Source organism: Zootoca vivipara, chromosome 7, assembly GCF_963506605.1.
Source record: "Zootoca vivipara chromosome 7, rZooViv1.1, whole genome shotgun sequence".
NCBI lineage: Eukaryota > Metazoa > Chordata > Lepidosauria > Squamata > Lacertidae > Zootoca > Zootoca vivipara.
The window spans coordinates 65673287-65701084 of record NC_083282.1 but is presented as its reverse complement, the minus strand read 5'-3'; the positions used below and the strand labels follow the sequence as shown (position 1 = coordinate 65701084).

The 27798-nt window shown below is 41.5% G+C and overlaps 2 protein-coding genes across 3 annotated transcripts in view; one reads left to right on the top strand and one right to left on the bottom strand.

The window, feature by feature from the left end:
- Positions 1-1383: 1383 nt before the first annotated feature.
- On the top strand, positions 1384-14090 carry EIF6 (eukaryotic translation initiation factor 6). Of its 2 annotated transcripts, XM_035122202.2 has the most exons (7): positions 1459-1598; positions 2652-2737; positions 3175-3260; positions 4075-4250; positions 5124-5300; positions 7531-7712; positions 8847-14090. In XM_035122202.2, exons 2-7 carry the CDS (start codon positions 2709-2711, stop codon positions 8854-8856), a joined length of 660 nt encoding a protein of 219 aa, XP_034978093.2. In that variant the 5' UTR covers positions 1459-1598; positions 2652-2708; the 3' UTR covers positions 8857-14090. The 2 variants fall into 2 exon arrangements, with proteins under 2 accessions (XP_034978092.1, XP_034978093.2); XM_035122201.2 differs by lacking the exon at positions 3175-3260 and having other exon boundaries at positions 1384-1598.
- A 73-nt stretch (positions 14091-14163) lies between these two features.
- Positions 14164-27798, bottom strand: part of MMP24 (matrix metallopeptidase 24) — a 37152-nt gene continuing 23517 nt past the window's right edge. The window contains exons 4-9 of the mRNA XM_035122195.2: positions 26852-27156; positions 21626-21787; positions 18461-18675; positions 15888-16026; positions 15471-15737; positions 14164-14957 (exon numbers count right to left, since the gene is read on the bottom strand). Coding sequence (XP_034978086.1) covers positions 14620-14957; positions 15471-15737; positions 15888-16026; positions 18461-18675; positions 21626-21787; positions 26852-27156 — 1426 coding nt within the window. The 3' untranslated portion in view covers positions 14164-14619. The remainder of the gene's footprint in view (positions 14958-15470; positions 15738-15887; positions 16027-18460; positions 18676-21625; positions 21788-26851; positions 27157-27798) is intronic.

Sequence of the window (27798 nt, the reverse complement as noted above, 5' to 3'; positions counted from 1 at the left end):
TGCATCATGCCCATGCAAGAACCACTAGATTGCAGGGATTGGGTGTCTTACTGAGTCCAACACCGCAGCAGCAGCCGTCCCATCCCAATCCCTTCGGCCCTGACTGGTTTGGCAACACACACACTGTTCCCCCCTTTTGGCTTATTCTCAGATTAGGAAAACCCAGATTTACAAGTGAGAATGTATGAGATAGGGGCTGAGTGGGGAGGGCATCATGAGGGCATTGCTAAATAACAGAGACATAAGCAACCTTAAATTCCCATTAAACTCCAGTGTAGACAACCCCTCAGAGAAGAACATTGAGTTGCAACCACTCTGGGACAACAAAGTCCATCACCACTCCTTTTAAGGCAGACCTGTGGTCTTGTGCCTACCTCGCAGACCAAAAAATATGATGCTTAATGTCCGCCTTTCCAGTGCTATTTTTCTCAAGAGGTGCCAGAACTCACCAGGAACACCTCCTTCGTTCTCTTATAATGGCAATGGCACTCACCTGAGAGGTGCTGGAACTAAGTTCTGGCAAGTTCTGGCTGAAAAAAGCCTTGCTTCTTTCCATTACCAATGTCGAGAGAAAGCCTTTTCAGCACCAAGTCGTGTTGGGAAAGGGTCAGGGCCTCTGGCAACCTGGAGGCAGGTGGCAATCAGAGATACTGAAAAGTGATTCATCTGGATTGGGGAATTTCCAGGTTTGAACTGCAGCCTCTCCTCAATGGGAGCTGCTTTAGAAATCGATGGGAGTAGAAAGTATTTTAGTGTAACTGCGATTGGTCAGCAGCACCGAAAAAGAAAATATATAGCAACAGAAAGTGCCTGCTCTTTCAAACCCAGATCTTACTTCATTTTGGGGCTTGTAAACTTTCAAAGAAACAATCCCTACCAGTACAAACGAAATCCATTATTTCCACAACTACAGGTTGTAGGGGTTGAAAGAGCGGCTAAAGACAGCCCTGCAGTGCAACCCATTACTATTATTGCGCGTTAGAGGCCAGACTGATGGGGATGCCCAACCAAAAAAAAAAAATCCCTCACAGGAAGTTCCCAATTGCAACGAATACCAGCCTCCTTACATTTCCCCCTCGCGCCCTCTCGGCGCCCGAATCCAGCGCTCATTTGCATACTGCAGTGTTTTTTCCACATTAAATTAAAACTTGGAACTTTTTTCTTTCTTTTTTTACTGGGGATGTGGGGCACGTTAATGCCCAGTCACAAACACGGTGGAAACCCAGGATTTCTCCACTGTTTTGTTCGAGTTACTTTTTTTCTTCTACGGACGGAGGAGGCGAGGAACCAAAACTCCAAAGTCACCCCCGGAATCAGGCCTCCGTACGCACGACGTGCTTCTGCGTTTAAGAAGCGGAAGTGACGTCGCCGCGTGTTTCCGGGCGACGGGGCTTGCGGCCTGTCCGCGTGTCTAAGGAAACGGGCGAAGGGCGACGACGTCGGGCGGTTTTCCTCTCTCTCTGCTTTCTGCTCGGGGGCTCTTTGACAGCAATGGCGGTGCGGGCCAGCTTCGAGAACAACAACGAGATCGGCTGCTTCGCCAAGCTCACGAACGCCTACTGCCTGGTGGCCATCGGGGGCTCAGAGGGCTTCTACAGGTAAACACCCCCCCCAAAAAAAGGCCTTCCTCTCAGCCTGGTCGCCTCGAGTCTCTCCAGGCTATTTCTGTCACCCTTTTCTCCTGCCTTTCGATCTCCGAACTCGGACCTGAAACCAGAGAGATCCCTGCGCAGAGCCAGGCCTGACCCGTGAAAAGGAAGCTGCCTCTCTGATTCCACGGCAGCCGGGCTTCTTTCCCTGCCCCCCCCCCAATACTGCTAAATCTAGGCGGGAATCCATTAAGGCGCTGGGCAAGTTATGGGTGGCAGGTTTTGAACTGTTAATCCCGAATGCTGCTTCCACACTGGTGACTGTGGGACCACATCACACTAGTGTCCTAGTGTGGCTCTCCCGGCCTGTTTCCGAGCACCATTCGAAGTACTGGTTAAAGCCCTAAATGGCCAACACCCTGTCTACCTGAAGGACACTGAGGTCCTTCTGGATGTTTCCTCAATAGCCGCACCTGCCTAGTGGCACGCCCTCCCGTCAGATGTTAAAGAGATCAACAGTTGTATGACTTTTCATAGATATCTGAAGGCAGCCCTTGTTTGGGGAAGCTTTTAATATTTGATGCGTCCTCGCCCCCTGTGTTTTGTTGGGAGTTGCCCAGAGTGGCTGCGACAATCCAGTCAGATGGGTGGGGTATAAGAAATAAATTGTTGTTATATACCTGCAATTTTGGATCGTCTCTTCTTTTTGAGCCTTGGAGAATGACAAGAGATGGAATGGAGTTCAGAGTCCATCTCCAGCATTGAAAGAGAGTCACTGACCCATTGTTGTTGGTTGGTTTCTCTGTTTTCGTCAAAGGCTGTTTGCCTCTTAAATTGATAAATTTGCTTACCTGGGTTCTTCCAGTTTAGCAACAAGCTCATGTCATGCCATGTTGGTTTATGCCACAATAAAGCCGTATGCCAGGATAAATCTGTTAGTTGTTAAGGTGCTGCAAGAGCTATTTGTATTTGGTGCAGGAGGCTCATGTGACTGACTATCCTTGCACAAGCTTCTCCTTTATTCGACTACCGTTTTACAATTTTCATTCTGCTGTGCTTTAGTGTGTTTGAAGGGGAGCTTTCGGATACCATCCCTGTAGTTCATGCTTCAATTGCCGGATGTCGAATCATTGGCAGGATGTGTGTGGGTAAGTTGCATTCTCCAGTCGGGTTGTCTGAATCCTTTTTAAAATATAAATGCTGTAGCTCAGTGATACAGCATCTGCTTCCCAGATTCAATCTCCACCATCTTCAGGTAGGGCGGCAAATGTCCCCTGCCTGAAACTCTGGAAAGCCGCCACTGGTCAGTGTAGACAACACTGAGCTGGATGGACCAGTGGTTTGATGCAGCATAAGGCAGTTTCCTGGTTTTGTGTAAACCACAAATTTAACAAGGAAAAGGGAGGGGCCAGTGAAAGAGGAAAGTGAAATAAAGAAGAAAAAGGAAGAGAAAAATACTAATATTAACAGTAAACAGCAATGTGAACTGATGGTAGTATACTGTTATTAGTGTTAAAGTATTACATAATGTTATCTAAGAGCTGGGAAGCAGATAGCTAATATCACTGTCCTTTTGCAACTTAAGTCACCACTGTTTCCAGGAATATCTAGCAGCTGCAGAATGTCCAATTCCCAAGAAGAGTACTCCAGGTCCAGGAATAAAAATTAAAGGTGGAGACTATTTTCACTGTTTTCTTTTTTTTAAAAAAAATGTTTCTTGTGGCTTAGAAACCTATTATCTAGCAGAAACACAGGGTATATTTAAAAATATATATAAACTTGTTTTAAATTATGTAGATTAACAACTTAGTTCTTCTGACACTAGTTTGTTAGCTAGATATATTGCATTTATTATATAATATTTTATATATCTGAATGAGTATTCAATGACCCTGTACTGGGGCGGAAGTATATGGCTTGGTTTACTTGCATTCATGTCTGTAGTTATTTGCTTTGTGAATGCATTTCTGTACTCCATTAACAGCAAGAAAGGTGTCACAGGAAGTTGGGTTAGATCAATTTCTGTGGTTCTGTGGCAGAGTTCACACAGTTAATAGTTTACAGTGAACATGCAGGTGGCCCCACTTTCCTTCTTCCCTAGTGCAAATGGGAGCTTCAAACCATGATCCCAAGATTTGTTTTCTGGGTAGTGACTGTTTGTGTTTCTTCAAACAAACCATGATCTTAGGTCAGTGTTGTTCTTGTCTTCCCAATTGTTTGAGCAAAAGAAACCACACATCCCAGTTCCTACATAAGCCAGGGATCATGGTTTGTTCCGGCTACCACTAGGGGAGTAGTGAAGTCATCTGTCTGTTCATGGTAAACAGTTAACTATTGTTTACTACGACCTGTGAACTCAACCAATGATTTTTTTTTTTCATTCGTTGCTTTATGGCATCCAGGTTTGGGGGGAGAGAAAATTAAAGACCTGGTACTCCTGAATCATGAATTGTGTCTTTTTTCTTCCCCACCCCTTTTCTTTTAGGAAACAGGCATGGCTTGTTAGTCCCAAACAATACCACGGACCAGGAGCTTCAGCACATCCGAAACAGTCTTCCAGACTCCGTACGAATTCAGCGAGTGGAAGAGCGCCTCTCTGCCTTGGGCAATGTCACTACGTGCAATGACTATGTAGCACTTGTCCATCCGGACATTGACAGAGTAAATGAGTTCATTTTGATCTGAATTTTTCAGCAATTAGCATGCTACCGCTACTTATGTTAAGTAGTGATAGTAGTTTAGGGAGCCCCCTTCTTCCACACAAGGTTCAGCAGTTGAGCTGCCTGCGAACTCTGGCATCCTCTCTTCCGGGCCCTTGACACCATCGGCTGAATTTTACGACAACTGGAAGGCAGGATGCCAGAGACATAGTTACAGAGGCAGTTGGCAGAATGGAAGAAAGGAGTTGTCATTTAAACTATTTTTTATTTTATTAAATTTCTATACTGCCTTTCAGCTGAGGATCACAGGATGATTTACGATATAAAAGTTGGTGGTGGCAGCATGCTAATTCCATTCTAGTAGTAAATCCTTTTAATATGGCTTTCCTTCTAGCAGTAAGAACTACATGCTGTGTGCTATTGATCACTACTGACTTGAGAGTCTATACTCAGAGGCAATGGAAACTGATTGTGCTCAGTTGAAATCACCTAGCAACCTAGGAAGCCATTCTATTTCATTGGTTCACAGAAGTCAGTACTGTCTGCACTGACTGGCCGTGGCTGTCCATGGTTGAAGGCAGGGGTCTTCCTCAGCCCTGAATTAAATCTGAGACCTTCCACAAGTCTCTGGTGGTGCACTCACAGAGCAACAGCCCTTCCACGGCCAGTATCTAAACACAGGCTCTTCTAAACATGAGTGGTGGTGTTTGTTTATTAAACTGAGTTTAGTTCTCAAAAAGGCCTTTATATTAATATTGTGATCATATGTACATTTCTTAACGTGATAAATTGATTTAGCATTTGATTTTAATTAATTAGGAAATGTTTAATGTGTACAGTGCTGGTTTTAAACATTTCCCTCTTTTTTTTACAGGAGACAGAAGAGATTTTAGCAGACGTACTAAAAGTGGAAGTATTTAGGCAGACGGTAGCAGAACAAGTGCTGGTGGGAAGTTATTGTGCTTTCAGCAACCAGGGAGGACTTGTGCACCCCAAGACTTCCATTGAAGACCAGGATGAGCTCTCCTCGTTGCTACAAGTCCCACTTGTGGTAACTACTCTTTTTGTTGAAATTTTTTTGAGTGCCCAGTTTTCTTACACTGTGAAGCAGTTAAGAGGCTGAGTTTGAGTTGTCAGCCCCCCCCCAACACCCCTATGTACCCTGTTTCTCCGAAAATAAGACGTAGCCATAAAATAAGCCATAGCAGGATTTTTAAGCATTCAGGGAATATAAGCCATACCCCGAAAATAAGACAAAGTGATAGGCGCAGCAGCCATGCCGGCCACGGCAGGAGGAGGAAAAAAATAAGACATCCCCTGAAAATAAGCCATAGTGTTGTTTTTTTGAGGAAAAATATATAAGACGGTGTCTTATTTTCGGAGAAGCACGGTAGTGGTCTAAGAAGACTGAGATCAGAGACCATACCCTCTGTATTTATGACTGAGATACCATAGCCACACCCTGGCCAATTCAAAACATGAGATCGCTTTCTAATGCCAGTTCTAACCATTCCTTAGTATGATGCTGGGCAATGTATAAAAGCACAAGATTACTCTCTTTTCCCAAAACAGAAAAATGTGTATGAAGAGCAATGAAGAATTTGAGTGAATGTTTACATTAACAAGAAATGCTTAATGACTTGGAAGACACCCAAGACTGAGTGTTTTAGAGTGTCTTGGGGAGAGGGGTTTGAAATGTGCTTTGGGAATAACATTGATTAAATGAAAAATGTCAAAGTGCCATTGTTACATTGGCTGCATACAGTGTTGGTGATTATAATTGGTTTCAAAAGGATCAGACTAGAGCTATTTGACAAGTACTCCTCTTAAGAAACTGACTTAAAAGGGATAAAAGCTTTTGATGCTGCTTCTCCTGGAATTCTGTAAAGAGAACTTTGGAGTGCCAATCTTGTTTTGATTCAACTCTTCACTTACCCTAATTGTCTGCATTTTAGAGTCCACAGACTGTGAAGAGAATCTTATCAGTTACTATAGAGGTAAAGGGACCCCTGACTATTAAGTCCAGTCGTGACCGACTCTGGGGTTGTGGCACTCATCTTGCTTTATTGGCCGAGGGAGCCAGCATACAGCTTCCGGGTCATGTGGCCAGCAAGATTAAGCCGCTTTGGGCGAACCAGAGAAGCACACAGAAACGCTGTTTACCTTCCCGCTGGAGCGGTACCTATTTATCTACGTGCACTTTGACATGCTTTCAAACTGCTAGATTGGCAGGAGCAGGGACCGAGCAATGGGAGTTCACCCCATCGCGGGGATTCGAACCGCCGATCTTCTGATCAGCAAGCCCTAGGCTCTGGTTTAGCCCACAGCGCCACCCGCATCCCTTATCAGTTACTATAGCTAACACTGAAAAGTGATGTGTACATTAACGGTTATGTTGATCACAGATATTGATGATTATTTCTACATATTAATTAGCAGCCAGGGCAGCCTGTTTCTGAGCAAAAGTGGGCGTGAGGAAAATGAGGTTAACTCTATCCTCTCTGGTCCCTTCTTAGCAAGTTGCTTTCTCAGCCATGGGAGTCAGGGGATGGGGTTGTGATATGAAGCTTCCATATCTTACATGTATATTTGTCCCCCAAACTGGGGGGGGGGGGAACAGCTCACATAGAGTGGTTTTAAGCTGTAAGGGGTTAAGCCACCCATTTTCTGCATAGGTGGAGCTGGTTCCAGTCTTAAAGGATTGAAACAAGTGGAGAATAACATGCAGAAATCTATGTTATGTGTAGTTGGAGCCTACATGGAATGGGGTGTGGAAGTGCAGAATCCCAAAACAGAAACACACCCTGTGTTTAAATTCCACACAATAGATGAGCACTTGTGCTGTAAATTGTTTGCCAAGACCCAGTGGATTCCTCAAGGCCACTCAATGAGAATTATGGGCTGGAGAATTGGGGCCTGGCTTTTCTGATGTTTCTGAATGCTGGGCTATATTATTTTTGAAATGATGGTAAAACATAAAGAGCTAACTTACATATGCCTTCCTGGTTCTGGAGGGTTTGGCTTCTATTGCCTTTTCAAATATTTTACTTAAAATACTTCTATCCTGCCTTTCCACTAAAAAGTATTCAAGGCTAATGGTTCCAAACTAAATTATCAGTTACATATACTTTACTTCTGGCTCATAATACATCCAACCCTGGGTGGTGGGAGGTATTAACTCTGATATTGGTGCATTGGGTATTGCCGTTATAGATGAGCATGACAAAAAAAAATCTCTCTTAGCCAGAGGTACTGTCATGAATGTCTCTCTTTTTTACCAGGCTGGAACTGTTAACCGTGGCAGTGAGGTGATTGCAGCTGGAATGGTTGTGAATGACTGGTGTGCCTTCTGTGGCCTGGACACAACCAGCACAGAGTTATCTGTTATTGAGAGTGTCTTTAAACTCAATGAATCACAGCCAAGTACCATTGCTACTACTATGAGAGATTCTTTGATTGACAGGTAGGTTTTCTCACAAATCCAGTAAATGCCTCAAGGTTGGTGGCTGCCTGGATTCTCATTTTGCTTATTATAACTTTCCTATCATTAATCATAAATGGTGGTGATTATACTGTAGTTCGTTTTCTTCATTTGTCTCAATACTTTCACCTGCTTATCACGGTCTGTGAAACTGATCTGCTAGAAGTTATAGTACCACTTTCATCATTTGCAAAGGGAATACTTTTTCTGTATATCCTACTCACCATTTTCACTCCACTTACGTGAGGGTTACATTTTGGGGGCCCATGCACATAAGTGAAATTAGATAAAGTGGGGAGCAAACCACTTTAATTGGGGGGGAGCGCAGGGAGGAGAGAGAGAGAGAGTCATCCTGGAGATCGTTCAGGGCCGCTGCCTGGCCTGTCCCAAGCCTTCCTAATGGGAGCTAGCGCACATAGTGGTGGATGGCCACAGAGGATGAGGGCTGAGAAGGACACCCAGCAGAACTGTTGCCAGGATGGGTGTGCCCTGTGATGCTGGCCAATCAAAGGCCACCTTCCCTCACTCAAGGCAGCAGCCCAGAGCAACTTCCAGGCAAAAGTCCCAAGTGAGGCAAGGCCTATCTATTTTGCGACGACCTGCATAAACATTTGTTTTGTGTTGCAAAAAGATTGTGAGGCATGCAAGTGGGATGTGTGTAAGTGTATGCAGGCGATGTGCCTGTAATTAATATTTGCAGTGACTTGATCCACGACTCGATTCAAGAATAATAAACTTTGTAAGTTTTTTTTTTAAAACCTTGCAGCTTCTCGTGTATCTGCTACCTGTGTGAGCACATTGTGCTTTGCTACTGGCTTATGGAATGGCCAAAAGGGGCAGTGAATAAAGTGGGAAGCCACTGGACTCTTTGCCTGTATGTGGTATGTCTAATCTCCTGAACATTGTGAGAATTCAGTACTGACATGGCTGTATAGCTGATATTTCTACATGCATCCAGTTTGTGACCTTCACAATGCAGTCCAATTAGTGTGACAGGTTTTGAATTCTCTGTTGCACCTTGCCTGGTTTTTTAGATGACGGAGATGAAAATAAGACAGCCTTGCTGGAGCCCCAAAAGTATTTTTGGCTAACCTTCATTTCTGTTTCCTTTTTTAGCTTGACATGATCTGCTACTCCCTGACCACCACAGAAGCACTGAAGGCCAGATTATGATTTTGATTGCTCACTGAAGTAAATGCTCTGTTTATTACTCTGCAGACCTAGACGCGGAAGGGTATACAACAATCAGCATTTCTAAACTACAATGTTACACACCTGTGCCCCCTTTTGTTACTTCTGCTAATTTGGCCTGCTTTCATTAATTCATGAGATAATTTTCAAATTGTGAGTGTATGTCTTAGAAAAATGTTTTAAAATTCATTACCTGTAATAATGGTTTAAAAAACAAACAAAATTGTTTTCTTCTTCTGTATTCACCAGCATGTGCCTGAACCAGCTATCATTTCTTGATCAGACACAGATGGGATTTCTACTGGATCATTTTTACATAGCCTGCAGCCTAGATTAATGTAGCTGTCTTATGTAAATTTGGTAGTCAGACACTTCCTGTTAAAAGGACTGAAATAAGCCATGGAGCTTTTTCCCGTATCCCTGTAATTCTGTAAAGCCAACATGTGCTAGCAGTTCTCTGAAATTACACTGGCCTTTATCTGTGAAAATAGCCTGGGTGGAAATAATTTATTTTGACCTCTTCGTTGTATGCACACTTCCTTAACAATTCAGTCATAAGAAACTACTTTGCAACCTGTATCTTAAGCCTCTTATGAGGCTCTGCTTTGTTGCACAGCGATAGAAGCAATCCTTGGAAGTAGGTGATGGTGTCACTTGAGGTTTAATGCAAAAGGCAGTTAAAACTAATAAACCCTAAAGCTAGAAACGGTTGTTCTGGACATTGATACTGGAATTCAATATTAGGGATAAGGGCTTCATCAAACTTAAGGGATCTGAAAGAACACATACGTTTTGTTAAACAATCTGGCCTTTGCTTGAAAGCTTACCATAGCTACTTTATGATTTCATAGCTTTTTCTTTCCCTGCTGCAGTTTACTGGCCAAAGTACCTGTTTCAATTGTGCCACCTGTCTTTTCTCATTGTTCCTGGCTATTACAAAATCACCCTTGTCTTCCTTTGTAAGGTGATCCAGCATGCTCTACTCCATGTTTTACTACATCTAGCTCAAACACATCCCAGTAATGAAGGATGGTGCAAGTTAAAAGCAGCTGAAGGTGTATTGCACTGGCGTGAGGAACCTTTGATCCTCCAGACAGTGCTAAAATACAGCTCCCATCATCTCTGATTATTGACTAGGCTGGCGGGAGTTGGGAGTCCAATAACATCTAAAGGGCCACCGGTTTCTTGCTCCTGTATTACACATGTAATCCTCCAGTCTTGCACTATCGCTTACATTATTTCCCAAATATATTACTTTCCCCACCTCCCACAATAGTGAGGTTTTGCAGTTCTTACACGCTGATGCTGTTAAGGGAATCTAGTGCAACAATAAAGTGTTCAGCTCACAACAAATTTTCTTTATGAACTGTAGTGGTCCAGGGCAGCAATAAATAAATAATAGGTAACAAGTTCTTAGCATAGACTATTGAAAGCGCCTTTATAGCTATAGTACTTCCTTACTAACGTTACACAAAATGCCCTATTGCAACAGCTTTCAAGCATGTATACACACACACACACACACACACACACACACACACTTGCACTCACCATACATGCTCGCATTGGAACGTCTTGTAAATACCTAGCATCTATATGACTATGCCTTGAAGTACAGCCACATTGAATAATAATGGCTAAACCACTGTATCCCAGATGTGAGTGCAGTAGCATTTTATTTAGCTATCTGGCCCACAGATGACAACTAAGAGATTGAGTGTGCACAGAGGACTAGATATTTTCTTCTGCCATGTGGCTATTTTTCTGAGAGTGGCCAGACTGCTTTGTGAAGCAAATGTAACCTGCAGCAGCATTTAAATGTGTTGTTAGCAAGAGTGATGGGTAGAATGTTTAAGAAAAGGGAAACAAATAACTTATGCAGTAACCAGTTGGAAAGAGACTACTTGATTAAAAAAACAAGCATTATGAATATGGAAGAAATGGAAAATACATTTAACACCTTAAGTGTGGAATCTAGAAACAAGCTCCCATCAACAGATTAGAAAAGCAAAATATTTCTGCCTGAAAACAGCAAAAAACAAAAACTCTGAAATCTAGGAAAACCAGAAATGTAACACCTTAGGAGCTGGCAGATTTATTGGAATAGTAATAAACTGGCCAGTCTCAAATTTTTAGAGTTTGGAAACAACAGATGCTGTTCAGGTGTCCTGACAAGCATTCATTTAAAAATGTATGACAAGATGACAAACTCATTTAATAAATGTGCTGGTGTGTGATTTCATGAGCACTTTTTGTGGTATGGCAAAATGACAAACTCCTTTAATAAATGTGTCGATTTGCATTGTAACGCAAGTAGATTTAGCTCATACATAACAGTGTAGATAAGGAATTAATAAATAATGTGATTTTATAAAATTTAGATATGACTCAAATAATAATGAGGTGGGACATTATAACAGATTGATACAGTAACATTGTAGAATAAAATTTTCGGTACTAGGGTAAGACCAAGTATCGGCAAGGATGTGTTTTCAAAGCAGAGCTGCAAGACAAGAATAAAATCCTATTGAGTCCATATGATGGCAGCATATTTTAAATAAGTGGGTAGTCTGACAGAATTCGATATGGGGCAAAAATAAATCTAGTTAATACCGTACCATATGTGATCTTGGTAGTGTGTTACATAGGGACCACTCAGCTATTAGCAGGAGGCTTCCATGATGTTTAAAGCAGATAAAGCTTTAGGGACCATTTTAATTATTTTTAAAGCAAAGATGGATTGCCATAAGACAGTTATGCAACTTCTAGATTATATCAAGTATTTGCTCTGGAAATTTTATGCTTCTCAGGTGAGTAATTTCAGAACAGTAGCAGTGTTTGGAATTAGATTCAGGTAGGTAGCCATGTTGGTCTGACGCAGTCAGAAATAAATTTTTAAAATGTCCAGTAGCACCTTAGAGACCAACCAAGATACCATCTGAAGAAGTGTGCATGCACACAAAAGTTTATACCCGGAACAAACTTTGTTGGTCTCTAAGGTGCTACTGGACAAGTGTTTGGAATTGTGCTGAAAGGAAGCTTGATAGTGTGAAAGTTATTCCTGGGTGCACAACAAAACCATATTAAGAGTTCCATAGAATAGCCAAGTCCCAAGCTTGCAACTTGTATGGATATTTTACTCTGCCCAACTATTTGAAGCCTTTGCAGTGCTGCAATTAAATTCACATATAAATCAGTATTGGATTGGGGTGGTAAAATGCATATGAGCAAGTACTGTCAACCTGCATTTCACTGTTTGTAGCACTTTCACATCTGTTCAGGTTCATTGTATTAATAGTGATTGCATGCAAACCACACAATTTACTGAGGTTTATGTTGGTTCACAGAAGCAACTCCTTGCATGCACTGATAAAAGTCAACATGGCCTATCTAAAAACCATGCTTGCCATCCTGAATAGCTGCAAAAAAGGCAAAATGCTGTAGCACCTTACACACTGCCTTATTGTGGCATGAGCTTTCAAGGCAACATCAAATGTATTAAGTGTATCCGCTTTAAAGTATTACATGGCTTTACGTTTCTAAACTTTCACCCGAAAGTGAAGGTAATACAGTATAAGGGAAGTATCTTCTAGTTACATGCTAAAACTGAGACAATCCAGTGTCTCACCCATAATACCAATTTGATGGATAATTGTTGGGGAGGGAATGGAAACCCCACCTTGAATAGTTCATGATTTTTGCTCCAGTTTGAGGGGGTGGAAAGCCAAGAGTGGATGTGCAGACTACAGTCAGTGGACATGGGATAAGTACCTGTCCTCACAATAGACCCTGCATCTCCATTATTTTCGCATAAAAAAGGTTTGGATCAGGCCACTAGCAGAACAGACACAGTTGGCAGAATGGATTGTCCCATCTCAAAATCTGCTCCAGAGGATTGGGGAACCCTCCATAGCAGATTTGGGGAGAAATTAGGAAAAGAAAGTCTCTGTGATGTTGGGTGTTGTCCTTAAGAGTTTTGGCAACATGAACTTGTGATATGAAAATAAAAATTAAAACCCCAAAAGGTTTTTCTCTGATTACATTCCTATAATTTCCAATAGGTCTCTAGCATAACAGCAAGTAGAGAATTTCCTGAAACGGCCAAAAAGATTGATGTCTTGCCAACAAGAATGACAAAAATATACTGCATCAAAATAAACCAACTTGGTTTGTCTAGCCTATAAATACCGTAAACCCGAAATACTTAGTTTTTATACCTACCTGGAAAGCAGAATTGGATAGTTTCTATCAGGCCATCAAGAGCACAACTAGTGAATGTCATCCGCTGTAGTAGTATAAAAGATAATTGCAGCTTTCTTGTTTTACAGATACATGTGGCACACCAAGATCATTTAAGCACCGATACTATAAAATACTGCAATTTACTTCATACATTTTGGAGAATTTGCCAGACAAGTTTCTAAATTGCAATCTTTAGGATAACCTCTTACTCATGATTAAGTGGTATATGAATGCCTCTTGAATAAACAAATCAGATTTTAAAAACATGAATTTCCTTCTAAATGCCACTCCTTTCCTGCACTCCCGCAACTACAATTCTCATTATAATTTTGTTAAAGAATGTCAAGCATCCTAATGTACATGCCACTTGGCCTCCATTTATAAAAGAAAAAGGATCAAGGGGACTAGTATTTGCAGAGTACCATATTGGCCACTGAAAGAACAGTGTTGGGCTGGATGGACCTTTGGCCTGATTCAGCAGGACCCTTCTTACATTCTTAAATACTGTATCACAGAATTTGCCTTTAATCTTATAATGGTAACAATTAATTTATTGTTGCCAACTTAAAATAGTGGTAATATGACATTTAAATGTTTAGTACATGACAGGTTCTTAAAAACAAGAGTTTTAAGGGCTGCATTCATGTTAGTGTTCAAACCCAATTGCTTAGTCTTGCAGACTGGTTGTATTCACAAATTTCTGTTCCTAGTTGCTGTTGTGATTTGATCTGGCTTTAGAGCTGTTTGAAGTCGTGGTCTACACAGAATTATCTCCTAAGAGCTCTTTATATGTGTCTGCTATTGCAGAGTGGGAACATCAGCTAATTACCATGAATGTACAAAACATCTGACCAGCAGGTATTGGAAAAAAAACAGTATCCAGGTAATTGCCTGGTTCCTGTAATAAATTAAAATATTTCAGAATGACTCAGCCTCAGAATGTCTTCTTCAGAAGGTCCTGAAGTGTTCCTTTTGTGTCCCACAGTATTATCTCTTTTTTTCTTTTATGAGACAAGTGTAGGAGAAAAACAACTTGTTGAGAGGTGTTTGGCTACACTGGCAAATGCTGGGTTTAAAAGAGGGCACTGAAGAAGATTGCTCGAGTGAGTTGAAAAAAGGTTGAAGCAAACTCCTCTTGAGGTCTCTGACACTCACTGAGTGGGTTGGTGAAAAATGTCACACCGAGACATACACGGCACTGAGGCAGTCAGTCAGTCAGAAGGAAAGCGGCTCCACCGTGCAAGGCCACCTGGGTTTAATTGAATTTTGTTCCTGTTCTTTCAGTCCCAGAATTCTCTCTGACTCATCTAAATCTCTTGAAGAGTTATGTATGTTTGTTTGGCAGGCTATCCTTCAATCTCCCCCTTTTTAAAATGTCTGCAGCCTGTTGCCACCATCCTCAATAGTCGCCACCGTCTTCTTCCATCTTGTCAGCCCAAACGAGCTGGTGAGCCTGTCATACCCACTCTTGTACGGGTCGTCTGTAATAGGTCACGCTTTGCTGGACCTCTTTGTTCTTGAACTGGAAGATTGTGTACACCAGGACAAGGATACACAGAGATAAAATGCAGGGGATCACGACTGCAATTGCATTGACAGTGCTAGGCACATCGTTTATAGTCACCATAATATCCACATCATCGTGAGAGAGCCGCCGGTCTTTGCTCCGTTCAACCTCCTTTTGGTTGCAGCCCATCCAGTCTTTGAGGATTGACCTGGGGTATCCCGGCTCCACAGTCAACCTCTGGTTATCAAACTTCCAGTATTCCTTACCTTTATAAAAGTAGGTATAAACTGAAAAAGAAAACAGATATTATTCCATTCTGTGCCATTCACATATTCTGGAGGTGTGCAGGTGGGAGAAAATATTCTATATATGGCAGGAGTGGTTATGTTGGAAATACAGATGGTCTGTATGATATATATTGGATAACATGGGGGGATCTGTCTTACCCCATGCAAAGAAAATAACTTTTGCTTCTGTACTTGCATTCATAGGGATAAGAAAAAATGATTTATTTATTTTTTAATAAAATCAGAGAAAAACTCAGATGAAAACCAATCAATCACCCAGTTTAGGAAGAATAGCATGTGCTGTGCCTTTACCTTTATGAAACAAATATCTGCCTCAAGTTTACTTTGGGGTGGGTGGATATGTGATATATGGGCAAGTAAATGTCCATAACTACATGTGTCTGCAATCTTGTAAATGTTCAGGCTTTAATACAATCTGAATGTAAAGTTCAGCACATGGAGGATTATTAAACACTACTAAGCTGCTAAATAAGCCACATATTTAATACTTACAGCCTTCTTTACTGACAAAAGCTCCTTGCGGGGCTTGTGGGATTCCTTTCCACACAGTGATGGGTTTGGGGTAGCCTGGATCTGTTGCTCTCTTGTCTTCATTATACCTCCAATATCGGTCTCCTTTGAAGAAATAAGTTTTGCCTACAGGCTCCCACCTTAAAGCTGTGTCGATCCCTTCCCGGGGAAGACAACTGCCCAACTCCACTAGGTTGTGTGGGTACCCTGGCTCTGCAGTCACCTCCTTGAAAACCCAGTATTTATCTCCTAGGCAAGAAAGTGGGAGAGGAGGGTGGGTAAGACATCTATAATCAGCTACAGCCAATGGGACTTTACCTTCCTCTGGAGCAGATTTGGGGGACAACAGGAAGGGGAAGTACACACACGCAGTGTTGGATACAACCTCAAAATGTTTACCTTTAAAGAAAACAAATTTCCCATCAGATCTTTCATAGGCAGCATCAATTTTTGCAGGGAGCCCTTTCCAGAACTGTTCGATCTGCATGGGGTAGCCTTCTTGCACTCGATTGTTACGGAGACGCCAAAACCAGCGGTCCTAAAAAGGAAAAGGAAAAATAAGAGTCTGGTTGAATGTCTACATCAGATTCCAACATGAATAATAATAAAAAAAATTTTTTATCTATACCCCGCCCCGTCCCCCAGCGAGAGCCGTGCTCAGGGTGGCTGACATCAACAAGATCACAACAAAACGTAAAAGAAAAAAAACTATTAAAATGCAGATTAAAATACAATCCAAATTTTTTAAAAAATTTTTTTAAATGCAGCCTCATTTTAAAATGGCCCAAATCAAAACCATAAGGGAAGAAAAACATAGTGGTCAGACAGAGTCCAGCCCAAAGGCCAGGCGGAACAGCTCTGTATTGCAGGGCTTGCGGAAAGATGTCAAATCCTGCAGGGCCTTGGTCTCCTGTGAGAGAGTGTTCCACCAAGTCGGGGCCAATACTGAAAAGGCCCTGCCCCTAGTTGAAGCCAATCTAGCCACCTTATGGCTCAGGATCTCCAAAATATTGTTATTTGTGGACCTTAAGGTCCTCCACGGGGCATACCAGGAGAGGCGGTCCCGTAGGTACGAGGGTCCCAAGCCGCATAGGGCTTTAAAGGTCAAAACCAGCACCTTAAATCTGATCCTGTACTCCACTGGGAGCCAGTGCAGCTGGTAAAGCACTGGATGAATGTGGTCCCGCAGCAGGGCCTCCGTAAGGAGCCTCGCCACGGCATTCAGCACCCGCTGGAGTTTCTGGGTCAGCTTCAGGGGCAGCCCTGCATGATGAAATTAATTTTAAAATATGACAGCACCCTCAGGTTTACTAACATCAGACATCCCTTTAACTTTCCAATCACTGTGTTCCTCTCAGGTAGAATTAGACGACTCCTCTGTTTGTTATCTTATATTCGGCACCAGTCATTCAAAAAACAGTCTTACTAAGCAATAACTGCCACCTCAAAAAAAAGTGCCAAATAGTGCCACTAACAGCCACCTCCAAAAGCTTCAATTTCCTGCCCTGCTTAGAACTTCTCTTGCTATTCTTGCTATCAAGTCATTACCCCAGACAAAATAATAGTGTGCTTTCTTATTTATGATATTCTCTATGTTGTTAAATGTCTCAAAATAAAATTCACTAGCAGGACTAGAGTGAGTCGAAGAAGAAGAAGAAGAAGAAGAAGAAGAAGAAGAGGAGGAGGAGGAGGAGGTGGTGGTTTGGATTTGATATCCCGTTATATCACTACCCGAAGGAGTCTCAAAGTGGCTAACATTCCTTTCCTCCCCCACAACAAACACTCTGTGAGGTGAGTGGGGCTGAGAGACTTCAGAGAAGTGTGACTAGCCCAAGGTCACCCAGCAGCTGCAGGTGGAGGAGCGGAGACTCAAACCTGGTTCCCCAGATTACGAGTCTACCGCTCTTAACCACTACACCACACAGAGGGCTGTGTTCATCTTTTACTTTGAGCAGACCCACTGAAATTAATGCACACAAACTAGTAATGTTCATGTATTCCAATGTGTCTACTCTGAGTAAAAGTTAATTGAATACAATCCACACGTCCGATCTACACACATTGTTCATTAAGAAGGTAGAATTCTGGAATACTAGAGAAGACAAATGCTGAAAACAGGATCTACGTCTGCAGGGCTTGTTTGGAAGCAAGTGAAAAATTGATTTTTTTTTTGTCCTAGATTTAAGAAGTTTCACTTAATTTAAGTGTTGCTGAAGGAAACACATTATTTCAACTATCACAACAAACATTCTAATTTATTATTATTTCTTCAAACCAAGAAGCAAGCTAATCCACAATTTGTGACATCTACCAATAAAAAATCTGCAGAGATTAAAATACCAAGAAATTCTGGTGGCGTTTAATTAATTATACATGCATTTGTAATATATAAAGATTAATGGAAACAGCATTGACAGTTCTCCCATTTTCCAATTCCTGCAAGGTTGTTCTAAGCACAACCATAATATTCATGATGGAAAATAAATAAATAATAAAAAGACAGATAATAATAAATAATAAATAATAAAATAATAAAAAGACAGATTACTTAATAAATAAATAAAAGACAGATTACTTTCATGCATACTGAGATAACTAGTGTACGGAGAAGCGGTGGAAGTCGCAAATGTTGTTCAATGCTATTTTGCAATGTACTGTATTTCTATTTCTCTCTCTCTCTCTCTCTCTCTCTCTTTTTCTTCTTCTCTGCTTTATTCTCTACATTCCATTTGTGGAGTATTTCTTCTCTTTTCTCTTCTTTCTTCTTTTTCTCTTTTCTTCTTTATGAAATGTGATGTATGATTACTTCGAATAACTGTCTATGACATAATCTGCTGGTATGTATTTTCTTTATTTGATTATGTATGTTTCAATTGAATATATGCATATTTTTATTTGAATTTATGAATAAAGGATTTTTAAACATAAAGGGGGGGGGGAGAAAACAGCATTGACAGGATGATTTTCATTACCTTAAAAACAAACATTTCTCCTCTGAAGAGAGCCACAGTATTGAAGTTCCCATCACAAATGTTTGGTTTACTGCCTGGGGTAGAAGGCCTGTCTCCTAGAGGAGGTCTGGGAGGTCTCGAATGTCTGTCATGCTTTCTTTCTGAAGTGGAATGGATTCTACGAACAGGAAGGGTTGGTAAAGGTCTAGTGGGTTCAAGTGGCTCAGCAGGTGGGCCTAAAAAAAAAAAAGAGGGAAGAGAGAAAACCAATTAACAGCTTGAATATTGTACCCATCATTTGAAAAACCATCATAAGTTTGAACACTCCTTCCCAATTTTTTCTCAAAATCTTTCCTTCCACCACAGACATAATCACCATCCTCAACTTGCTGTCAAAAGTATTGGCTCTAGATCACAGAATCACAGAATTGTATAGTTGGAAGGGATCACGAGCATCATCTAGTCCACCCCAGCAATGCAGGAATCTTTTGTCCAATGTGGGGCTTGAACCCATGACCCTGAGATTAAGAGTCTCATGCTTTACCAGTTGTGCTCTCTCATCCCAATCATCATGCTCATACTTTTGTGTAACATCATCTAGCAACAGCACTTGACCTTTGCATTGGAACTGGCCCATCCATTTGCCAGGGACCTCATAGTTTATGATTATTCTTTCTCTTTCCTACCCTGGACCTCATGGTGAAGGATAGGTAGGAAATCTAATAAATGATAAGACTCTAACTTGTCTCCAAAGCCACCCTATTTTAGTCCTTTGCATCCCAGTACCTCAAAAACTTAATCCAAGAGTTTCATTATCTAAGCTAAAGGTTCCCCCCAAGTAATCTAGGTTTTTAAAGTTCCCCTTAACTCGGTAACTGTTTCCAAAATTTGCTGCTGTATCTGCTGTATAGAATATCAGGACCTGAAATCCCAATGAGAGCTAACTGCTCTCACTGCATAGCAATAAGGCCCTCAGAAGCAACCCTCTACAAAAGCATACATCAAATTCACGTAGTATATACATATACTTTCTATTCCTTAGCCACAAACCTTGTAAAGGTATGTCCTATAGCTGGAGTCAGGAGAGGTATATAAGATGGAAGTGGCTATTTTCAGGTGGTGAACAGTAGGAGCCAGCTCCAGATTCTGCAAATTGAAGCTGTCTCAGGCTGGAGCCAAATAAAAAAGTGTTGGCCCCTTTGCAAAAGAAGTAGTGTATTTGGATGGATACAGGTGACCACTTAACCACACAACTGCACTGGGTATATCATAAGTCTCTCCCCACTCTGCACCCCACCAACTTGGCAGCATGATAAAGAGGGCTGATTCACACATGCATGGCACATGCATGACAATCACTTAAATTCTTATCCATTTATTTTCCTGCATTCTAGGAACCTCCACATTAGGCCACTGAAATATCTCATACATGGGTCCGTCTCTGATGATTGTTCAGACACTGACGGCACCTGACCATTAGGTCCAGTCATGACCAACTGTGGGGCTGCGGTGCTCATCTCGCGTTATTGGCCGAGGGAGCCGGCGTACAGTTTCCAGGTCATGTGGCCAGCATGACGAAGCCGCTTCTGGCGAATCCGAGCAGCACACGGAAACGCAGTTTACCTATTTATCTACTTGCACTTTGACGTGCTTTCAAACTGCTAGGTTGGCAGGAGCAGGGACCAAGCAACGGGAGCTCACCCCGTCGCGGGGATTCGAACCGCCGACCTTCTGATTGGCAAGCCCTAGGCTCTTGAGCTAACTGAGACTAGGCATTATGGTCATATTTTGGTGGTTCAACTGCACTACCAGTAACTCCTGAGTCAAAGTGCCAGTTTGGGCTTTTAAATCTCTTCACAACTTGGGGCCAGGGTACCTGAAGGACTGCCTGTCTCCACATATTGGTTGTAATCTACTATTTGTTTTCCTTATTCTTCAACATCCAGAAGACAGCAGAGCTGGCTGCCAGGGGGAAAACCTTCTCAGTGGTGACATCCTGACAATGGGGCACTCTTCATCTTGAATGAGTTTTCATTTTTATGTCATAATCACTGAGGTATTAGAAACCCTCACAATGTAGTTTTTTGGAACACTGTTACATGGTACCTTTGATAGAGCACCAGCACCACAACATTCCATTCCCATGCAATGGAAGTATTGGCTTGCTGCAAGTAGAATAACACTGAAAGGGAGAGCTATTTTCATGGTGTGTGTGTGTGTGTGTGTGTGTGTGTGTGTGTGTGTGTGTGTGTTTTGCTGCTCTTCTCTTCATTGTTATTTTAAGGAGGGTGGTTGTCAGTAAAGATGTGTGTTCCAGTACTGGAAAGGGGTAGTCCATAGAACTACATGAAAACAGAAAAAGGAGGCAAAGGATCAAACAGTGGCAGAGTGTTGCTATGGGAGAAAGGGCAGCATTGCTGGAATTGTTAGTCTATAAATTATTTCATTTTAAAATCTGGCTAAGAATTCCTTTCCATATTGATATTGCAGTCCGAAACACTTATTAAAATGCTGGCAGTTTTGGGGAAGGGGGAGGGAGTAAGAGCAAGACTGAACACTGAAATATTTGTCGGGCTTGAGCAACTATTCTACTAGTAGTTGGTTATACTCACAACAGCTGTGCAGGATGGAAATGGCATATTACCAGCCAGCAGCATATTACAGTAGGGGGAAATGCAATTTCCCCATGCAATTACAAGGGAAAATCACTTCATATGCATCCTGCTCACCTGATCAGTGCCCTGTTCATTGCTCACAGTGAACATCTGGAAAGGCCTCAAGGTTCCCTGATGACAGTATTCTAAGAGTGCCCTGTTTATCAGTTACCAAGATGCAAGACATGGGAAGAGGCAGTTTTAGGTAACTGCCATTCAGCTTTGGAAGTCATCTTTGTTTTTACTGCAGTGTGTCAAACCCAGACCCTCATCATTTTCCTGAAGAGGTTTATTTTCACGAACAATTGATTGCTAATGGAAAATAAGTGGGAGTTATTTTAAGTGCACTTTCCCTTACTATAAGCTTTATTTAAAAACAACAACAACATGGCCACAGCCACCATATGCCCACACATCCCAGATAAATATACACATCTGTATATTTCAGTACCTTAAGTTGCCTGAGCTTATGGGAGGCGATGAGGAATTGGCATCCTGCCAATGTCAATTAATAAAACAGGTACCATCTTACCATAGATCTTCTGGATTCCTTGAAGGTCATCCTGTGGTAACTTGAAGTTGTGCGTTTCCATATATTGATAAAAAGGAGCCATGATGGCGCTGGGGTCATTGGAGTGCTCAAGGCCTAGGGCATGGCCCAGTTCATGCACCGCAACAAGAAAGAGGTCATTTCCTACAGAGGCAAGATGTTACAACCATCAGCTTCAACATCCATAGGGCAATAGTGCCAGTCACAAACTTAACAAAATTCTAAAGACGAAGATAAAGCAGTTTATCCAACAACTATAGAGGCTCAGCAGGAACACTTTTTAAAATAAGTCTTGCAATGCACCTGGTCTAATTAGATGATTATCAGATGCAGTAGCTGATGCTATTGCAACTGCTAAGAGTACGACCAGGAAGTCCCTGGTTCATATTTATGGCACAACAGACACATTCATCTTTTAAGGCACCAACAGATTCTTCGTTGTCCGCTAAATATAATGTGGAAAGAGATTGCAAAAGACTGTTGACAATGTGTAATTAAACCAGCAAAAGAGACAATGACTGAATCGCTCTGCAAAATTGAGAGAATATATTTTGAGAAGTCAGAGAGGGAGAGAGAGAAAATATAAAACCTGAGTCTAAAGACATATGCTCCAGATTCAATTAACTGTTTGTGAAGAAGCCACTGATCAGCATCTTAAAAGTAAAATATGTAGCACTGGGCTTTTGGAGTTTAGGGAAAGTGATGACTAGAAGCTGATGAGAGTCAGAACAGCATCAAAAAAGGGAGGCAAAAACGTCTCCTAGACATGCCCTTTGTTGTACCAAGTGGCTTTGTTGCTCAAGTACATCTCATGAAGCAAAGGACTGAGGCAAAGGGTATTAAAAGTTTAGTGGCTATGGATTTTGGAATTTTGTTTTTTGGTACAAAATTATGCCTTTAAAAATCCATTTGGAGTCTTGGGATCAGAGCAAATAAAATCAAATAAACAGTTACAAACAGTACAACAGTTACATTTGGGAAATAGGGAGGACTGATTCTTATCAACATGAAAATGGATGTCCTCAAAGAGTGAAGGGTGGTTAGCGGTCAAAACAGGAGTAATCTGATAAATAAAGACAAGGTTATTAAACAAGTAGGCCATAAAATAAATCACATGTGTGGTTGAGAGTAATGACAACAAAACCATGATTATTTAAAGTAAAATGTGGGTGATCCTAATCTGTCTATAACCGCCCTACTTTGTTATTAAATTAAGCTTTGCCAGCATGACAACAATATTACTAATGAGACACTCTTCATTTCAGTCCTGTAAGTAAGTTGAAAACAAGTGAAAGGCAGTCCTAATCATGTAGCAGCACGTTGAAAAGTAAGAGAAATGAAACCAACATGTGACCGGGGTCTAAACAAGTAGGAATGACAGAAGGGAGATAGTTTTAATATGATGGCAAAGATTAGATGAGCTCCTTTAATAGGATAGCAAAGCTGATAATATAGCAAAGTAGATCAAAGAAAGTGGATAGAATTTTGAAATGGTTCCATCCACTTAAGTCAGTAATAGCTGCCTGATTTCCAGAAAGGCAACAGAGGAGAGTTCTAAGAGCAGATCTTAAAACAACCTGAGAAATCAAAATTGTTTAGGAACTGCAAAAAAACTGACGTGTCATCTGAAAGGTGCAGTTAGGTCTGAAGAAAAGCTCCTAATTTAGTATAGCGTCAAGGCATGGGCATATATTTTGTCACTTTTTAGTTCTTGCAGTACAGAACCTGTACAGTGTTTGACTAAAATACAGTTGCTATCTGAATTTAGGGTATGACAGCAAAACGTGGATCAGCCTTATCTAAATCATGTGGTGTGGTACCCAATTAAATCATACTACAAATAGACTCAATAACATCAATGGACTTCTCCAAGTATAGTTTGGGGGTGTTGACATTACTGCCTCAGACTGCAGTGAGTGCCCCCCAATACCCCCGCTGTCACAGCTCTCCCCCCCCCCCGCCTCAGCTGTTCACATTAGCACAGCCTCATGGCTTCATTTGTTTCAAATTTGTACGCCAAGGTGTTTCACAGCTTGGCTAGAGACAAATTAGGAATGATTTAAGGATTCCAGTCAGAGAGAGGCTGATTTGAGAAAAAAACACATTAGACAGTAATATTTCATGGCAAAGCACAAGATACAAAATGCATTTTGGATAATGCCATGTGAACATGGAATTACAGCCTAGCACCGGAAACATAGTGAGTGCTGAGTAAATGGTTTACACAGCCTTAGTTAGGATACCACCCCCCAATCAACAGTCCTTTGGGCATTATGGGTGAAGCAGAGCCATCTTGAGTTATAGAAAGGGGCTGCAGAGGCCCAGAATTTCTCTGTACCCAATTGTTCATGAGATGCTAATAATAATACATTAAATTACTGGTTTGTGTAAAAGAACAATTTTGTTGCAGAGCACCTGGAGCCCCTAATTACACACTGGGCTTTTCATGCTTTTCACCACCTTTCAAAAATACTAAGTGATCCAGAATTCATCTCAGGTCACTAGCAGTCAGGTTAATCAAAAAAATCCCTATACCTGCCACACCAACAACAGCCTGCATATATATATTTATATATAATCAATTTTATATAAAATTGATTTTATTTACATAAAATCAATGCAAACGTCAATGCCCAGGATTCAGCGTGCTGTGGATCTAGTTTCAGGACCATCAAAATCTGCATTATACTGAGTGAGACCATTGTTCCATCTAGTTCAGTATCACTGAGTGCTCTCCAATATTTCCAGCAGGAGTCTGTACTAGCAGAACCTGGAGCTGTTTTACCACTGAGCTACACCCCTTCCCTATATGTTTGGCTGTATAGCTGATGGAAGTGGTGAGGGCTAAAGAAGTATGATTTGGTAATCAGTATAATTTTCAAAGCAAGGGAGGAAGGGACTACACTGCCAGTTTTGAAAGGACATTATTTGAGGAAACTGAGGACAAGGGTTCACCTGCCTGGGATACAGATTTTGAAAGTCTACTTTATCATTGGGGGGGGGGCACCTCTGTCTCAACCAGGATGGCATATAGGAGTTAACCAATGCATCTTAACAACTTTGAATCTGTAGTTTATTTTGCTGTGCAGTTGTTCCATATCTGTTCTGCCTTCTCTCTAATCTTTAAAAATACATTTTCATTTAGAATAATTAAACATGAAGGTCTCCCTGCTTACTGGGAGAGGCACCAAAGTAAGATGCTTAGGACTGGGGCGTACAAAATATTTTAAAAATGGTAATGGGTGGTAAAATAGGATGTGTTCTCATTAACTCTAGGTAGCTGAGAAATGGCAACTTCACAATGATCTGATACGAAGTGTGAGTAGTACATAAACAACAAATGCTTAATAACCATATTGCAGCATTCACAAGGAGCCCTGAAAGCAGTTTTGGGCAATAACTATACCACTGCCTTTCCACTTATAGCAGGCATCCTACATGAATCAACAGAAATGTATAGCAAGTCCCCTTACCAGCATTGCAACTCCATAGGACACTAAGACTCCCACAGTGTCTTCTTAAGCAATTGTATATATACCAGTAATGACAGTTATGTGGAGTCCCAACCATGCAGAAGCCAATTTTAGCAGCAACCACAGCCCCACATTCATAAAGGAGATACTATGTTTATGTTATATTTATGTAATTTATACAGTGGAATAAGGCAACCTCATCACACCACACGAAACCAGAAAAATACTGTGGTGGGGAACAATAATACAAAATCAGAAGAATCGGTACAAATATATATATAGAGAGAGAGACTTCTGAGAACCATTGTTTTAACAAAATCCCTGAAACCATCAAGTACTGTATCTATTTTCTCCAAGTACCCTCGTCACAGCTGAGCACTCTACATCCAATTATTTCCCCCCAGCCTCTGGGTAACAGCCTCAGAGGGTGGGTGGCTTCATACTGTGGTATTACCTACTTGAAGAATATACTGGGATTTAAAAGATTTGTATTTCCCACATAATCAGCATAATTAGAGGAGAACATTTCACAGTGAAGCCTTGTTAAAAAAATAATAATTGTATTTATAGCACGGACTTTACTGAAAAAACATCACTGCACAGAATGGTCTCTGCAAAAGATGCTATCATCAGACCCTGGGCTACAGAATCACTTGAAATTTATGTGAACCCAGATAGGACAACAGTCTTTTGTGCCATCAATGGGCCTTTTTGCTCCAACTAATGGGTTGTTTTACCCCAAGAGTCTTCTGAACATTGATGCACAAGAATGATGTTTGAACAGATTGCACATGCCTAAAGTCCACCTAGGGTAGACACAGGTCCCCAAATCCAGAAATTCCTTCTTCTATTTGGACTGTTGTATGTAGGGTGTTAAGGTAAAGGGGACCCAGGTGGCGCTGTGGGTTAAACCACAGCGCCTAGGGCTTGCTGATCAGAAGCTCGGCGGTTCGAATCCCTGCAACGGGGTGAGCTCCCGTTGCTTGGTCCCAGCTCCTGCCCACCTAGCAGTTCAAAAGCACATCAAAGTGCAAGTAGATAAATAGGGACTGCTCCGGCAGGAAGGTAAACGGCATTTCCGTGTGCTGCTCTGGTTCGCCAGAAGCAGCTTTGTCTGCTTCTGAAGCTGTCTGCGGACAAACGCCGGCTCCCTCGTGATGAGCACCGCAAGATGAGCACCGCAACCCCAGAGTCGGACACGACTGGACCTGATGGTCAGGGGCCCCTTTACCCCTTTACCTTTATGTAGGGTGTACATCCTGTTCAAATGTCTGTGTAATTGAGTGCAGATCTGTGCAATTTAGTGCAGGTTGGCTCTCAAATGCATCTGAAACATTTGATGTCATAACTACTTAGTACTTACAATAATTAATCTTTTTGTTTAAACTTAATTTCACCAATTAATTTTCTCTCTCTCTTTTCCCTTTTCACTGAGAATTGTTCTAGTTTCTCAGGCAGCTAGATCAGAGTGCCATTTAAATTTAATCTGCCGGTTCATATTGCTTTTGATTTATAAGCAAAACTGGCATTATTTTTTGGAGGGCAAACTCATGTTCTTCTAGCCTTGGGGGGGGGGGAGTGGGGAGCATGGATTTTTGTTCACCTCAGTATCACCAAACTTTGGACCACATTCTTACAGGAAGTCCTGTGATGACACCTCTTCCTTTCTGTAAGCCAACTGCCTCATGAAATATCATATTAAAAATTCTGTTATAAAAACCCCATGTCATCTTACCATCATGGTTAGAATTTCCCAGTGTCCATGGTTCATCTGAATCAAAATGAGTATCACCTCCTATCCCTGGTCCAGGAAAATAAGCATGGGCTAGGAATCCACCCTCCCCATCAAAAGGAGAGCTGTCACCATGGAAACCAGAAGCAAAAAATATCATAATGTCTGCCTCTTTTCTGTCACTTTTAATTTCATGGTAAGGAACTTCTTCAAAGGTGAGCGGAGTCACCCTCTGCCAAACATCAAATGCTTGCCGGATGGCTTTCCTTGTATCAAGCTCTCCAACCTTGGGGGTGTAGTTGTGAACACTGTGAAGAAGATGAGAAGGGGTTTATTTAGGAGGATTCATTCAGAGAATTTCGTATTCTCTGATGTTAACAAACATGTTTCAGGACTCAGATCAACACAACCGTAATACTACATTTTGAGCACTTTGATATCTTTTGAGTACACATTACGGTACACATTATGAGGTTTACAAATATTTCCTACATAATAAATAATAACTAGAGGGTTTTAAAACAAAATTCAGAAAACGTAATGACTTAAAAGTATTGCATTCCAACAGCTAATCCATAACAACAAGGCCACCACTAATAAGACCCATTTACTGTCCTCTGAATATGAATACTGTACTCAAGGCTTGGTCAGATGGCAGGTTCCTGAGCTTCCAACTGGGCATACGGGAAGTGTTTTGGACACAGAAATATACCTTTACAGTATTTCCTAATCATGCAAATTATGAAGGTTGTGCTGGCAAAGCATTTCTGAATACTGTACTGGAGACTGGACAGTTTGATTCATTGTAACCTCTCCTTGCAATGTTGTCTCAGTCCAGAAACAGGAACCTATTTGGATATATTTTAGAGGCCCCGATACATCGTATCTCTATTCAAAACCCTACATAGCACCAAACCTGGCAGTGGGATAAACTTCACAAGCTGCTATAC

Excerpts from the sequence above, each read along its gene's own strand:
- EIF6 (XM_035122201.2), top strand. The coding sequence starts at position 1,492 with ATGGCGGTGCGGGCCAGCTTCGAGAACAACAACGAGATCGGCTGCTTC. Across the intron at positions 1,599-2,651 it reads GGCTCAGAGGGCTTCTACAG|TGTGTTTGAAGGGGAGCTTT; the intron begins GTAAACACCCCC and ends GCTGTGCTTTAG. Across the intron at positions 4,251-5,123 it reads TCCATCCGGACATTGACAGA|GAGACAGAAGAGATTTTAGC; the intron begins GTAAATGAGTTC and ends TTTTTTTTACAG.